A 17,689-nucleotide genomic window follows, 5' to 3' on the forward strand; every position below is an offset into this window, starting at 1 on the left:
ATGATATTAGCCTTGAAGCGTATTGCATTATTTGCAGCAAAATATATCTTAATATTAAAGCTTTTAATATATCTTACTATATAAAAACAAATATTCTCCTATCAGTTATTAACAAACAATATAATAATCAGAAATTTTGAATTATTCAGGCATATTTGAAGTATAAAATTGTTTTAATATATCTTTATTTTATTAAAGCGATTTACAGTTAAACCTTTTCTAAATAAAGTAAGTAGATAGTTAGTCTTTCTTTCCAAAAGAGGGGTGCTCATATTATTTATTCAATAAGACATGTAATTTTCAGACTGTGTTAAGGATTTTAATATATAAGCATTCATTTTTGACTGATTATTGAGTACCTGTCTGGTGAGAAAATAAATTGTGGAACCAGTCCACAGAAATATTTTGATTAGTTGATATTAACAAGTATTAATTCTAAAATAATGAAAAATTATTTGTTTCATTATTAAAGTGTAATTCATAAAAATTATTTTTGTTAGGAGTCTTAAAATACTATTTGTTTCAAAGAGTTTAGAAATATAACACAAATATTCTATAAAACAAGTAAACTTCAATTTAAGGATTCCTTAGACTTTGTGAAAAAAGGGCAATCAATTTTACTAGTAAAAAGAATAAGAAAGTCCATGAAAAATAATATATAAAAGGGGAGAGCACCCTTCATTACCTGCCTACTCTGTATCATTTCTGCCATTCATTTTAAAGCTTTTGTAACTTCCATTATGCTTCACAGCCTTTACAAGCCTTTATATGAGTTTACAAGCCTTTTTTTAAATGTTTACAAGCCTTAACTGGCAGTATGTGTAAACCTTCAAGCCTTTAAATTGTTTTTGTTTATAATCTTTATATATCTTAAAAGTTGATTAAAATATGTTGAGTTGCTTTTCTTCATTTTTTTTGTTTGTATGTTGAAATTAAGACTGGTAGCTGGGGGAGTCCTGCATTTTTTTCATAATGTTTGATTTTTTAAAAAAATTTATGTCTTAGTTTCACAGGTTCTCTTGTCGTATTTAATGTGCATATAATTTTTAGAAAACTGAATATTTAAATAAAAAGAAAAGGTTTTTGTATATTTGCACACATTTAGATAATCACACCTTTAGAATAGAAATTGTGTGTACCCCGTAGATATATATTTATATGACACCCTTTAGATGGATCTTGATAAATGAAAGAATAAACTCTCTCACTGCAATATAATTATTTTAAAACAATAGTCATTTGAATAATCAATCTTGAAATAAGACTTTCAATAACCAGTCTTGAAATTAGACATTTTAATAACCAGTCCATAAATAAGACTTCTGTCATTGGTCAGTTTCAAATATGTTCTTAACCAATCAGTGACATGTGTCATAAAATTCTAATTATGAAACCAAAAGCTGTATAAAAGATTTCTTCTTAATATTAAGATAAGAACAAAAAGATATTAATGATATAAATGTCAATACAAGATTCAGTGATTTATAGACTCACAATATTTCCAGTGTAATTTTTAAGGTTGAAATATGTATTTGTTGCATAAATGTTTGATATTTTGTAATCTATACAATAGCTGGAATTATGGTACTTGTAAAATATGATAATATAGCATGTTTTAAATCTGGGAGGAAGAAATAAAATGTTGTGTTTGTGTGCATTATTAACACTCATGGTGTGCTTATAATATACACTTATTATCCATTTGTTTTGATGTGTATTATCCCATTGTTTTGGTGTGTGTTTGTATTTACAGAACAACAAAATTGTTTAACCTTATACTGCCTGAAGTGTTTGAATGATTAATACTGTTAATTTGCCAAAAATATTCAGGAAGTTACAATGAAAAAAGGGACATATTGTATATAAAAAATATTTAATAATGATCACATTACATTTTAGATATTCCGAACACAGTCTTTCCAATATAAGAAAAATTTTAGTTTTGACCTTGATTGTCCATGGATGCGAAAGGTAACATTTATCAAAACCTGGTATGATGGATTAATATAAATTTGGAAAGGTTTTAACAAACTTCTTTTTAAGTTTTATACATTTTTTTTCAAATTTTCATAGCAGTTTTGTTGGGGAGTAATTTATCAGAATATGTACTGTATTAAAATTGGTGACGGAATTATAATACACGTACTCAAATAAGAAAAGTAAGATGTGATTTGTTCATTGAGATATGCATTGTACTATGATTCATGATTTTTAGATATTTAACAGAAAATAAAAATGATTTTATGCCACATGTAGATGATTGTAGTTTAAGTATTAGTATAAGTGCAATGACTGGCAATTGTAGGAATTTTAAAAAGAAAAAGAACAGACATGTTTTATGATTTTGTAGACAAACCTCTTACTGATGTACATAGCCAAACCAATTACTGATGCACAAAGCCAAACCATTTACTGATGCACAATGCCAAACTATTTCCTTATGCACAAAGCCAACCCATTTTCTGATGCTCAAAGCCAACCTATTTTCTGATGTACAAAGCTAAACCATTTCCTGATGCACAAAGCCAAACCATTTACTGATGCACAAAGCCAAACCATTTACTGATGTACAAAGCCAACCCATTTTCTGATGCTCAAAGCCAACCTATTTTCTGATGTACAAAACCAAACCATTTCCTGATGCACAAAGCCAAACCATTTACTGATGCACAAAGCCAAATCATTTCCTGATGTACAAAGCCAAACCATTTACTGATGCACAAAGCCAAATCATTTACTGATGCACAAAGCCAAACAATTTACTGATGTACAAAGTCAAACCATTTACTGATGCACAGTCAAATCATTTCCTGATGCACAAAGCCAAACAATTTACTGATGCACAAAGCCAAACCTTTTACTGATGCACAAAACCAAACCATATACTAATGTACAAAGTCAAACCATTTACTGATGTACAAAGCCAAACCATTTACTGATGCCCAAAGCCAAACCATTTACTGATGTACAAAGCCAAACCATTTACTGATGTACAAAGTCAAACCATTTCCTGATGCACAAAGCCAAACCATTTACTGATGCACAAAGCTAAACCATTTACTGATGATGCACAAAGCCAAATCATTTACTGATGCACAAAGCCAAACCATTTACTGATGTACAAAGTCAAACCATTTACTGATGCACAATCCCAATCATTTACTGATGCAACAACGCCAAATTATTTCTGATGCACAAAGCCAAACCATTTACTGATGCACAAAACCAAACCATTTACTGATGCACAATGCCAAAACTATTTCCTTATGTACAAAGCCAAACCATTTACTGATGTACAAAGTCAAACCATTTACTGATGCACAAAACCAAACCATTTACTGATGCACAAAGCCAAACCATTTACTGATGCACAAAGCCAAACCATTTACTGATGCACAAAGCCAAACCATTTCCTGATGCACAAAGCCAAACCATTTCCTGATGCACAAAGCCAAACCATGTCCTGATGCACAAAGCCAAACCATTTCCTGATGCACAAAGCCAAACCATTTACTGATGCACAAAGTCAAACCATTTACTGATGCACAAAGCCAAACCATTTCCTGATGCACAAAGTCAAACCATTTCCTGATGTACAAAGCCAAACCATTTACTGATGCACAAAGTCAAACCATTAACTGATGCACAAAGCAAAACCATTTACTGATGCACATAGCCAAACCATTTCCTGATACACAAAACTAAACCATTTACTGATGCACAAAGCCAAACCATTTCCTAATGAACAAAGCCAAGCCATTTACTGATGCAAAAAACCAAACCATTTACTGATGCACAAAACCAAACCATTTACTGATGCACAAAGCCAAACCATTTCCTGATGCACAAAGTCAAACCATTTCCTGATGCACAAAGTCAAACCATTTACTGATGCACAAAGCCAAACCATTTACTGATGCACAAAGCCAAACCATTTGCTGATGCACAAAGCCAAACCATTTTAAACCATGATACCTATCACTATTTTCATGGTACTTTTAGGTCATTGACTCTTCTGTCCTTTGAGACACTTTTAGCTGACCTAGCTAACTTGATCAAGATTTAATCCCTGACCATTATTATAGGATTATACAATTAATACATAATTAATTGATACATTTAAATAATAGTTTACTATTAGCTATATAGTTCAACTGCATTGACTGAGAATTTTATAAATTGATTTTAAAATATATTGCTGATAGTTGCAAAAATAAGTCTTACTTTCATAAAATGATGTGATATTTTCGATAAATTACTCTTTCATTTTATTATATAACTATATTGGAACTATGAGTACATCAAAACCATCTAAGATAGCAAGGTACAAGTTCATGTATCTTAAAAAGGACTTTCCTTACAGAGTATGTTAAATTTGTTATTATTGTCTTTTCATTAGTACATGTATGATTTTTTATTTATTTATTTTGTTTCATTTATTTATTTATTTTTGTAAAAACTTGAAAATTGGACTTAGAAATTTCATGGGCAATGGTTGATTTTAGGTGAATGATAACATTATATGATTATTTTGCTAAGCTCGCCTGAAAGAAATTAGGGAATGCTGGCATGTGAAAAGGTCACCTATATCCCTTACACCAAGGATTGTAGGTTTGACCTCTACAGGGGTCACAATTTGGTACCTTCATTTTGAAAAATTAATAGTACTGGTTACTATGTCTAGAAAGGAGAGGTTCTGAAAGTGGTTTTTAATAAATTTAATGCTTTCTTCCAAATCAAGAAATGCTTTCTTCCCAATCAAGATAAAGATAAATCTGCATTTTAAATTGCACTTACTCAGGTATCTTAGATTTAAAATAACATTTGATTTTAAGTGTAATTTTGTTTGATTTTATTATTTAGCATTTTCTGGGCTATAGGTGTATAAATAAATATCTTTATAAATATGATATAGGTTGAATTTATTCATTAAACTGGACATCATATATAAAGATTTGCAAACATGGTTTTGTTTATTGTCATTTTAAAGATAATTTAAAGGAAATAGAAGGGTTTATAAGATATTATATTCCTGGAAGAGAGAAAAGGTTTGTAGTCTAGGATGTTAAACATTCATGATGTTTATCAATACTTTCAGGCTGACACTTTACAGAGGGAACTTCAGGAGACTTCAATGAAACTTCAAAACCTACAGGTAACTTAAATACACTGTTTGTTGTATAATGTATATATACAGTTGAGACATCAGTTAATGAAGTAAATTTATTTTTATCATTTAAGGAATTGCACTGAGGTTAAAAAACCTGAAAATATAAAATTTGAATTCCTTACATAGATCAGCAGGGACACTCAAAACAAAAAGCTATGCAAAAGATAATAAGGCAAATGTGACTCAGAAAAATATTGAAAATCATATTTTTTATCTTTTCTTGATCAAATTTGAGTGAAAAGCGTTGCAACACTTCAATTTTGGGTCATTTTTCACAATTTGAATGATTATTCTGGAAAAACGGAGTAAGTGAATGATTTAAAGTTTGCACACAAGTTATTGGTCTAAACCTTCATCAAATGGAGTATTTATCTTGGAAAATTATTTCCAGTTCTGTCATGTCAAAAGATCTCAATGGAGAGTCCCTTTAAGGTTTTTATACTTATTTTCAGAGCTCCGTCTCAAACCTACAGTAAGGATTTTTTATTCATCATTGTAAACTCTGCCAGTTGCTGACCAATCAAATTCCTGAGATTTGAGTTTGAGATTAGAGCATTTTTTTAAATTTCAAACCAAATTGATAAATATCCTTAAATAACACAACTTTTAAAGTCCTATTTAGATAACTCAAAGACTTCAATCATAATCTATCTATGATTTATAGTTTAAAATTTCTTTTCAGTCACAAGTTTACGAGGCTGAGAGTAGTAAAATAGATCTACAAGATAAGAAAGACAAGATGACACAACTGAAGAACCAGCTTGATGGTGAAAAACTGCAGAGGTATGAAGTGTTATAAAAGATTTTTTTGGTAATTAATGTTGATTGTAAGTGCAATGTGTGAATGATTTTCTTTGTTCACTTTACAATGTTTTATTTTTAAATACATTTTCAACATTTTCATGGAGTAAGCATGAATCTGGATGCATGCTGCTTTAAAACCCAAACCAGACGTGAATAATTTATATGAATGTATATTTTTTTGTACAGGAATTTGTTAGATCAGACGGTACATGAGTTACAACAGCAGGTTTCTATGATGAGACAGAGAGAAAGTAAAGTCCTCGAACAAAATCGCGAGCTTCAACACACGATCCTTGACCTTGAATCTAAACTGGAGGAAGTGCAGGACCGCAGTCAAACTGCATTTGAAATGGTATGCGTCAAATCAATTTATTATATACATAAATAACCTTCTGAAAACAAGTAGATTTAGAATAGTTTTCTAACTTTTAGGCAGTTTTAAATTTTACTGAATGATTTATTTGATTAACTGATGTAGAGAAGTTATAGTTTGAATTTTTTGCTCCGTTTTTGCCTTTTTGACATTCATAAATAATGTTTTTGATTAGGAAATAATGAAAGCTTTTAATAAGTAAAAGGAATTGTTATATTTATTTTAGATAGGGGATTCAATCATATAATGTAAAATATATATTTTTTAAAGTATTCATTTTTACATCAAAGAAAAAAAGTGACAAGTTTCTATATCTCTATACCTTTGGATATTTCTTGCAATTTTTTTAAATAAGAAAATTTTCAAACAATTTCAAATGAGCAAATCAAACAGAAAGATAGATATTATATTTTTTAAATAAGACAAAAGAAAGCTCATTTCAAAACTAAGCTTTGACAAAGTGCGCTTAGCTTTGTTACTAAAAATAACTTTAATTCCTTCAAGGTTTGGCTAAAACCTGTCTCAATTAATCATCCAGCATTTAGTATACGCACACACATTATATACAATATATGCGCACTGATTTTCAGATATTTAATACGAATATGGTATGTAATATTGTCAAGTTCTTCCCCTTTAACTTCTACTCGTTAACCTTTAACCTGCTGAGATTGTGTAACAGATTGACTGACCTTTGAACTTGGAACAGTCCATTCAAGTATTAAAGGATTTGAATTTTGGACCAATCCATTTAAAGGAACTCAACTGAGGTTCAAAAGCCTAAAGACATAAAAATTAAAATATTAATTTCGTATAGAGATCAACTTCAAGGACACTTAAAATAGAAAGATATGCAAAATATTATTAAATGTACTTAGAAATAGGTAATCATATTTTTGTGCTATTTTTAGCCAGATTTGAGTGAAAGGCATTGCAATACTTTTTAATTTTGAATCATTTTTCACAATAAGAATAATTATTCTGGAAAAAAGGAGTGAGCGAACAATCTGAAATTTTGAACATGAGTAAATGGTCTAGATCTACATCAAATGGAAAAATTAGTCTCGAAAAAATTATTTTCAGGTCAAAAAACCCTCAGTGGAGTCCCTTTAAATTATAAAGGATTTCAATATCAAGATACAAAAATTGAGCTACCAGGACAGTATAGAGCCTAGTAAGACTGCAGGAATGTGCAGGCTGGCCTGGCTCTATACTGGTCAAAGGCTTATACCTACCATTCCAGCAGGATATTGGTTAAATTTTATTGTTTACACCGTTACAACCTTATAAATTGTCAACTTTGTACTAAAAAAGAATAAACATGTTAAAAGTGTTACTGTGTGTTTAAAACTGTCACTTTTAAATCTGTTTTGAAGTTTTTTTATTTGTTGAAGAGATTTCTCTTCAGAATTAAATTCATCAGTCACCATTGAAGTTTGGCTGATACTGTTTTTGAAGGCATTAGAATGGGCCAATAAAATCCTAAGTCAGTGTATTTTCTTGTTATTCTAATGGTTATTGTAACCAAGATGCCAATTTACCTGTGTAAAAGCACATAGGGTCATCTGAGGTTGCCTGTTTTACTTCAGTGATAAATCTGTAGCAATACCATTATATAATGACAAGCTCAAAGTCAGTTTGACTGAATCCCCCCACCCCCCCAAAAAAAAGATATAAAAGATGCATGTGATATGTCAGGTTGACATGTTTTTTTAAACTTTTTATGTTTTTGTTTTAAGACACTTATTTTGTATTTTCATTTTGTTGTTTCATTGTCCAATTAAATGGAAAATCAATTAATCTAACAGGACCCGCATTTTTCCCTATTGAACATAGAAGAACAGAAAGTGTGTGTTATTATGCAACAGATGCACAGTTTGACGTTCTATATTTAGACATTAGACATGTGACGTAACCACTAAAAATCCGACGCGCGGAAAATAAGTACGGAAACAAATCAGACGCAATTTTGCTTATCTATCAAGTACGGCAACATTTATTTGTTGATGTTGTGTTATAATCGAAATAATATATCCAAATTGGTGATTTTATGGCTTGATAACATCACTGTTTGTGGTTCGGATGTGCATCATTATATCACTCGGGCTACGCCCTGGTGATATAATTCCTCGCATCCGAACTCCAAACAGTGATGTTATTGAGCGATAAAATCACTGTTTGGGATATATTATTTCTTAAACATTTTATAGTTTTGCACTCTTTTTTTTTGGGTCCATTGACATTCAACTTCACATGAATCAAGTTGACATAAGAGGTCTAGACAATAGCATCTGTGAATATGGTATCTTTTTATTTAATGGTAAAATGCTAAATGTTAATCCTCAGAATAAGTTTTAAAAAAAGCAATTTTTTAATTATCTATTGAGCACTGAATTTTTTCACTGAAACATTCTGATGCCTTTAAAAAAATTATTGATTTTTTTTTGTTTTCTTATAATGATTTCTTCTCAAGAAATGTTTTTTTATTCAAAAACATGAAACAAACATTTCTATTTTTTGCCTACCTTAGGAAAACGGTCACAGTTGGCCAAATAAGATGACCAATAGTATAAGTGAGGTAGGTTACTGTTGCTTAGCAACATGTACATATATATGTAGATCATCTTAGTTTCCATAGTAACCACATTAGTCACTGTTGCTAGGTCAGCTTGACCTCTGCTTTGAAGCATTCCATCTACATGTATATTGTATAGAGAGCTTTCATTTTCCCTTAGCTGAATTATGGGTTTGATTGGATTTTATTCTTGGACTAGTATATCTATATATTACTTCTCAAGTCTTTAAAGGTAAGCTTTTGGGCAACAAATATCTCATAAACTTTACAAAAAAGTAGTGCAATGAATAAAATTATAAAAGGTATTACTTGCAAAAACTAAAAAAATCAATCTATAAAAACTATGTCTGTTTCTGTGTTATCAATAACAGCAAAGAATCAGTTATAGTTAAATATGTAATTGTAATAATTTTGAATAAGCAAAATGATCTAAAACCCAAACAAATGCTTAAATTAGTAGCTGAAGTAGAAGAAACTCACTGTAGTTTTGCACATGTTTGTTAAGAAAAATGTTCATCATATGCATGCTTTGCACGATTTTATTTATGAACATTCAATACATACACATTTACTTTGAGCTCCTGAGTTATGATAGGCAATTGCATTGTTATTTTGAAACAATTTATCAGACACAAAAGTTAAATAATAATTCAGTTAATTCTAGTTGATTTCTTTAAGGCCAAGGACAACTACTTAGGCTTGAAACTTTTATTCCTGAATTTCCTCATAGTAAGGCCATGTTTTCTTTCTTTGTTAAAACAAAATCAGGGAGTAATTGTTAGTTAAAAAGTCAGCTAGCATCAGTAAGGCATTTTTTGGGAAATATCTGGGAGCATCCATTAGAAAAAAATTAAGGAGTATCCATAAGTAAAAATAACGGAGCATCCATTGGGGGAAAATCAAGGACTGAGCCTTTTATAAAAAAAAACTAGGGAGCAGCTATTTGTAAAAAAATCAGTAAAAAAATAAGGGAGCTTATTACTATTAGCTATTTGCTTGTTTTATTATTTCATGCTCTCCATTTTATTCATTGCCAATTTCTTCAGCTTTGTTGCTAAGCATTTATGTTGCAGTTATTGTTGTTGTTGTTATTTTTGTTGTAAATAACAATTATCAAAGTGTCATTGAAACTATGGAAACAGTTTTTTATGTGATTATCATTGCTTATTTATCAGCATGTTTTGATATAATAATATATTCTTTGAGTTAGCAGCATGTTAGCAATTTAATCTTGCCATGTATATATCACTGCACTTAGCTGTAAATATTGCCATATATATTGCCATATTAAATATGAATACTATATAAAACTTTTCTGCTCAGTAACAATGTTTTATTTTTGTATCACCAAGCATCATTAGTGTTGTTTTACCTACCTTGAGCAAGGTTACACAACCCTTCTAGTTTGTTTTTTTTGGAAATTTTGGGCTGTGTTATAAATTGGGAAAAATTACTCAGCATTTAGGGAAGTGTGAAAAAAATGTTAAAAGTTGAAAAACTTTCTTATGGATGCCTTCTATACAAATATATGATCATACAACCTGCAAAATTCCGTCACAAAACAATTCTTGTTTCACTGATGTTGAAACTGTAGTTTTATTGGCTGCTTTTGGGAATTACTTACCGGTATTTGAAATTTGGAAAAAACAGAGGCTATGTTAGATTAGTAAGGGACCTTACATTGGCCGCTGGTTTATAGGGTGCCCTGAACTAATGAGTTTTATATGAAATATTATAAATATTGCATTTAAAAAGTAGATTGTTATTTTGTTTTGTTTTTTAAATCTTGAAACTAATACATCAATTTAATTTTTTTTAGGTCACCAATTTATTTTCAATTTTGTTAAGATTTTTCTTTTATCTGTCTAATGTATATTAAAGACAGTCGAAAAGTAATCTAATTTATAAACATGCAATTTGTATAAATGTAAATGTAATGTATTAATACTAAAAAATTGTTTATAAAGAACTGTCATGGACTCTTAACTTTGGTTCTGGTAATATTGCATTATTTTATCACAATATGTGTTTGTAAATTTGTAAAAAATGGTATTTTGATCTACAATTTTAATGTAAGTTTTGTTGAGATAATTGCATGTTTCCATCCACCTTCTCTATTGCATGCTTTATATATCTTTAAGTAGCATTTTCCTATAGCAAAGAAATGGAATATAGCTTTTCTGTAGCATTCTTTGGGTATTTACCACTTTCTTATTTATTTGTTCTTTTCAGGGTCACTTTAGTTTTCAAACATTTAAATCAAACACTATGTTTGAACTATTTTGTTTTTTTTGTTGTTTTTTTTTTCATACAAAAAAATGGTATGTTTCATACAAAAAAAAGACATGTTTCATACAAAAAATGATATGTTTCATACAAAAAATGACATGTTTCATACAAGAAATGATATGTTTCATACAAAAAATGAAATTTTCTCAAAAAATAAACTACACATTATAGCACAACTCACTCATATTTGTAAAATGCCTTTGTTTCCTTGATGTGACCTTTAATCATTTTGTTGACCTTGACCTTTACCTTTATTATTATTGTTTCCATAGCAACAACATATGACAGAGGTCGGTAAAAGGTCAATGATGGAGCAGATATTGAAGCTACAAAAGGACATAAAAGATTTGCAGTACGAGTTACTCACAGTGAACGAGAGGCGAGAAATTATTGACCGAAAGTATGAGGAGAGGAAAGTTCGGACAAAATCAAAACTTCTCAAAGCAAGGTATGACAAGTACAATGATAAAAATATCATTACAAAACAAATAACTTACATGTCTTAGAAACTATTACTAGATGCTGTATGATTAGTTTTTTATGCAAAGGCAAAAGGATTTGTGTGTGTAACAAATTTGGTATTCTTTGACCTTTACAAATTGGTAAATGGTTTGAATTGGTCTTGCCCCATCTTCCAATCTTGTGAAAACCATTCATAATTTTAAGAAAAGAATATCTACTGACTGAATAGCAAACAGTGCAGACCATAATCAGGCAACATGGATGGACCTCAGCTTTTCTTGGTCTGCACTGTAGAAATTGTTTCTGATCGCATGCTAAGGGTTAAAAGGGTATTGTAATCTCAATTTAGATGATAAAATTTACATATTTGCAAAATTAATGAAAGCCTCCATTGATTTTAAGATAATGGATAGCAAATGCTGTTGTAGCCTCAATATTCTATATTTGCTTATTATATTATAATGTATAGTGATGTATTTTATAATAATACTATTTGTATATGATTTCTTTCCTTCCTTTTTTTTGGCTTTAATATAGATAGGCTGATTATTGTGTATTAACTTAGATATAGTTAATGTATATAACCATATGTAAAATTGTTAGTCCCCTACCGGTTTACCGGAGGGGACTTTAGGTTTACCCTCCGTCCGTCTGTCTGTCCGTCCGTCAGTCCGTCCGTCTGTCCGTCCGTCCGTCCACAAAACTGGATCCCGCGATAACGCAAAAAGTACTGAAAATATTTTAATGAAACTTGATATATGGATAGATGGCAGTATGGAGATTATGCACGTCTTTTTCTTTTCTTCCTATGTTAAAAATTCTGGTTGCTATGGCAACAAATAGACTGAAAATATGGCAAATTTTACACATAACCTGGATCCCGCGATAACGAAAAAAGTACTGAATATATTTTTATGAAACTTGATATATGGATAGATGGCAGTATGGAGATTATGCACGTCTTTTTCTTTCCTTCCTATATTGAAAATTCTGGTTGCTATGGCAACAAATAGACTGAATTTCAAGATTTCTGATTCTAGTTTTTAAGTTTTTTCACTATAAGTTCTTTATTTCTTAAGGTATTTTCTTCAAACTTTAAGTATAAATTGCTTATCATCAACCACATCATATGTGACAAGGTTTACAACTCTAGCACAAAATTTATCAGAATTACCTCCCTTGAACTTAAAATTTTCATGAAAAAAAACATTGTTTTTTTAATAACTTCTTTTTCTGAATGTATCTACTTCAAACTTCAGATAAATGTTTCTTATTATCACTCAACATTTGTGAGTGTTCAATACTCTAGCAAGACTATTTCCAGAATTATGCCCCTTTTGAACTTAGACTTTTTTTTGAGAAATTGGTAATTTTTACTCCAACTTCTTCAATCATGATTGGATTTTAAAAATGTTATATTTTGATAACAGGGATGTTTAAAAAATAACTTTAGAGTGTCCTTCAGTCCGTCTGTCTGTACATAAAAACTGTTTCGTGTGATCACTTTTAAAGAACTTTTTCAACACTTAACATATGAACCTAAGTGAATGGCCAATGGCCCTTCAGAATGTTGCTTGGGCTCTTACCGGTAGGGGACTTATGTATTGCTTGCAATACTATGATAATTGCTTGTTATTAATTATTTTATTGTATTCAATATCCATTTTCTATTTATAAACCAAATTTATTTCATTAAAAATATAATTGTAGGAGATTCATATAAAATTTCCTAGAAGGGGCTTATTACTTGAGTAATATTTTACCCTATTGCTTTTATGACTATATGTCTTGCGTTAGGTCCATAGACATTGAGTTTTGAATTTGTTTGACATTTTTTTCTGAAATTTCCATTTTCTATGACAATGTTTTTGTAAAAATGTTAAGAATACATGGTCATACATGTGCACTTCCTTGATTTTCTTATTAAAATGATGTGCTGATTTGAAAAAAATTATGTTATTCTTGAAGAGAATTGAGGGGAAATAACTTCATTGTTGTAATTAAGTTGAGATAAGGCCACATTCTTCAAATAATTATAAAAATTAACAATGTTAGTTGTAGATAACATAATTTTGTTCATTGCCAGTTTTCAATACTGTCGAGCTATTCAATAGATGTTTCTGATATGACATCAAATTGAATTTATTCATGTTCACCTAAATGTGTTTTAAATTGAATTTTTGATAGTGCTTAGCAAAATGTGTTTAAATACAATTGCTTTTTTTCAGTGATCTAGGGATATGTACAACATGTGATTTACGAAAGTATGTTGTGGGAACAATTCTATATTGAGAATGATTGGAAAAAATTTGAAATGCCTTGTCCTTATTATTCAGAATTGGTTACATAAATCTGAGGCTTCAGTATGACACTGTTGTATTTTACCCTAACCTCCTTATTTCCTGCAATGGATTTGCCCTGCTTTGAATTTGGAACAGTCCATTTAAAGTTTAAGGGATTTTGATATCAAAATACAAAAATTAAGTTATCATTTATGTAGAGCTGTATGGATGCACGGACAAACTGCATGGACATGACAAAGGCTAAGGATTAAAAATAGGATATCTAACTGTGTCACATTGAACCCTCAGATAGCATGTTAATGTAGCTTGAACTTGCATGTTGGTTGAAACCGGTCTAATATTATATATCATAAAAGATGAAAATTGTATTAAAAAAAATATATTCAAATTCCTAATCCAATTTGAGAAAGATTCTGATCATTTAATCGCTTGAATTAGTAAACAGTTTGATGGTGGGAAAAGGTATATTGATATGGCAGAGTAAAACTGTAGTGTACCAAAAATATTAGGTAGTTTTTTTTTTTTTAATTCCAAGTTTATGTTATATTGCCATTGATATAGCAAACTAATGAGCTGCCTTTATAATAATTAAATTTGTCACATCCTGATGTCCTGAAGGAGTTTGACTTGTAACTGATTTTACAGTATACTAAGTAAATGATTTTTTATACAGTGGAATGTCAGTACATTGTATGAGCTGCATCTAGGTATATGGTCCTTGTGCATTGTCTTAGAAAATCTGAACTTTTTGGCTGAATTTTTTCGCTGATTTTTTTTGGCTGATTTTTTTGGCTGATTTTTTTGGCTGAATTTTTTGGCTGACAGTCATACCCACAATCACAAGTTTGGTTCAATATTAATTCAAATGGTTAGCATGTGGAAAATTTCATGAAATAGACGTATTTATCAATTAAAATACAAATGTTGGCAACATATAACAACATCACTTTTCCCTGACATCACTTTAACTCAACAAGGACCATAATGGCTTGACACAGCTTGTTAAAATATTTTGTATCGGAATTTCCTATATATTTTACATAATTAAAACATGTATATATTTATATCAAAATGTGATGTATTGGGCCAAAGGGTGACCAGTTTGGTTTAATAGAATTGATATTTGCTCCATTTGGATTAATATCAATATTGATAAAAAAAGAAGAATTTAGGATGAAGGCGATACAATTGTCACTTCAAACACATGATGGGCATCTTTTCCCCTGACACATCATGTTTTTTTCTAGTATTGTGTATATATAATGCAGTAATATATAGATAAACAAACATAATGTGACATGTCGGGCAATAAGAGACCCGAGTCTTGTGTAAATGATATTGATATTTTACTTCATTTGAATTATAGGAATTCATAATAATTATGATAATTTATTTAAACGGGGCATACTATTATTACTTCAAACTTCCAACAGGCATTTTTACCCCTGACATGTCACATTTATTCCTAGTACATGTATTCTATGTTATTATGTAGTATATTATATAGATAAACAATATTTCAGCGACTATGACGAGGGTACAAGGTATTGAGCTAGAATGAAACGTTTACAATATTTACGCATAAATGTGAATGTTGTTGTTGTTGTCTAGTTATGCTATAATAGTCCATAATGCATTGCATGAGAGATAAATAAGACAATATCACTCATTATTGTACATAATAACATTATATCGTTCAGTAACTTAAGTTTCCGAAAAAGCATTAAACATACCAGATTTTAGTTATAGATTGTGAATTTAATTAATTGAACTATGGTCTTTTCTAGATTGTCAGTTTTATTGATTGAACTATGGTCTTTCTAGATTGTCAGTTTAATTAATTGAACTATTGTCTTTCTAGATTTTCAATTTAATTAATTGAACAATTGTCTTTCTAGATTTTCAATTTAATTGATTGTACTATGGTCTTTCTAAATTGTCAGTTAATAATTAATTGATTTATGGTCTTTCTAGATTTTCAATTTAATTAATTGAACTATGGTCTTTCTAGATTTTCAATTTAATTAATTGAACTATGGTCTTTCTAGAGTAGTTTGATTAATTGAACTATGGTCTTTCAACTGTTATACTAATGTTATAGCTGAAATAATAGGATTTTCATTAATTGAGCAAAAACAGTTATTCTTAAAAGGCAATTTATTTTAAGATGGTAAAAATCAACTAAATTTTGTAATTGTCAATTCTCTTTCCACTGTGGCACAGGAAAATAAACCACATCATTCGCATGAAGCATGCTATTTTTGTACCATAAGTTTAAAACCAATATACTGATTGAAAAGTGCTTATTTATTAAATGATTTTGAAGCTTATTTGTTAATTAGTTTGTATGATAAATAAAAAGTTTTAATAAAAAGAACACACACTTCACAATTCAATTATTTCATCATTTGCAGAATGGTTTTGAATTTGTCCTAAATTTTACTCTGCGGTGAGGACATGATAAAAAGAAAAAAATAAATAAACCAGAATTTAACTTATAGTTTTTGCAATAAAATGAGCCGCGTCACGACAAAACCAACATAGTGAGTTTGCGACCAGCATGGATCCAGACCAGCCTGCGCATCCGCGCAGTCTGATCAGGATCCATGCTGTTCGCTTACAGACACTATAACAAGTAAATAAACTGATAGCGAACAGCATGGATCCTGATCAGACTGCACGGATGCGCAGGCTGGTCTGGATCCATGCTGGTCGCAAACCCATTATGTTGGTTTTGTCTTGTCGTGGCTCAAATGTTTTCATTGTCAAATAGCTATGCATCTGTCCATGTTCAGTGATGTCCTGTCTATTGAATGATTCTTGTTGCTATGGTGATAAAATTGAATTTCAGTGTTTAATTAACAGATATGCTGCCTGTATATTCAAACTGCTTTAAACAAAAACAATGTTTGAAAAATAGCCTAACATCTATTTTTATCAAATTGCATATTTTTTTGTTTGTAAATTTTTCATGGTATGCAGTAAAAATGTACTATGCGTTCTTTCTTGGAGTTTGAAATTCCGGCAAGAAAATGTTAATAGTGCAATTGATACTATTGTTTGACAAATAAAATATGATGGATGAATTTCTTGAATATTTATTAATTATTTTAAAATATGACCAGATTTTTTTTTCATTAACCATTAATTTTTGTCCTGATTATAAAATCAGATGCATTTACTAAACCAAATCTGCCAAAGGCATTTTACGGCCTTGAATATTGCCAAATTTATGTTAACGAAACTTACTGGGTAGTAAATTAATGGTGCTTAGAATACTCCTGGCTTGTAACGGAAATATAATAATTAAAATATAGAATTAAAATAACTTTATTTTTTCTCGTAATTTCTATTGGCAAAGATTGCAGCTACATTGTATAATATTTATTATTTTATTTCTCTATCAGTGTTTCTAAAAAAAAGGTATATATTTATATTTTTATTGTGTTTAGCGGCGATGACATGTACAATTACTACGCCATTGAACAAGAATATCATGAGCTCCCCGGGTAACATTGCTATTTGAGCCGCGTCACGACAAAACCAACATAATGGGTTTGCGACCAGCATGGATCCAGACCAGCCTGCGCATCCGCGCAGTCTGATCAGGATCCATGCTGTTCGCTATCAGTTTCTCTACTTGTAATAGGGTTGTTAAGCGAACAGCATGGATCCTGATCAGACTGCGCAGATGCGCAGGCTGGTCTGGATCC

The 17,689-nt window shown here is 30.2% G+C and overlaps 1 protein-coding gene across 19 annotated transcripts in view; it reads left to right on the forward strand.

The window, feature by feature from the left end:
* LOC132734601 (trichohyalin-like) overlaps positions 1 to 17,689 on the forward strand; it is an 86,406-nt gene that overhangs the window by 54,055 nt on the left and 14,662 nt on the right. For 11 of the 19 annotated variants that reach the window (XR_009626341.1, XR_009626342.1, XM_060721393.1 and 8 more), the window contains 8 exons: positions 1,900 to 1,971; positions 5,099 to 5,155; positions 5,853 to 5,953; positions 6,161 to 6,326; positions 6,938 to 6,955; positions 8,878 to 8,925; positions 11,484 to 11,659; positions 17,429 to 17,485. Coding sequence is in view for 17 of the 19 variants with exons in the window: in XM_060721393.1 (XP_060577376.1) it covers positions 1,900 to 1,971; positions 5,099 to 5,155; positions 5,853 to 5,953; positions 6,161 to 6,326; positions 6,938 to 6,955; positions 8,878 to 8,925; positions 11,484 to 11,659; positions 17,429 to 17,485 (695 nt within the window). In the remaining 2 variants the exon portion in view is untranslated. Of the gene's footprint in view, positions 1 to 198; positions 229 to 1,899; positions 1,972 to 5,098; positions 5,156 to 5,852; positions 5,954 to 6,160; positions 6,327 to 6,937; positions 6,956 to 8,877; positions 8,926 to 11,483; positions 11,660 to 13,901; positions 13,938 to 15,499; positions 15,521 to 17,428; positions 17,486 to 17,689 lie in introns of all 19 variants that reach the window. The other 8 variants (XM_060721384.1, XM_060721382.1, XM_060721383.1 and 5 more) reach the window with 8 other exon arrangements.

Source organism: Ruditapes philippinarum, unplaced genomic scaffold, assembly GCF_026571515.1.
Source record: "Ruditapes philippinarum isolate M1 unplaced genomic scaffold, ASM2657151v2 ctg6432_1_1_1_1, whole genome shotgun sequence".
NCBI lineage: Eukaryota > Metazoa > Mollusca > Bivalvia > Venerida > Veneridae > Ruditapes > Ruditapes philippinarum.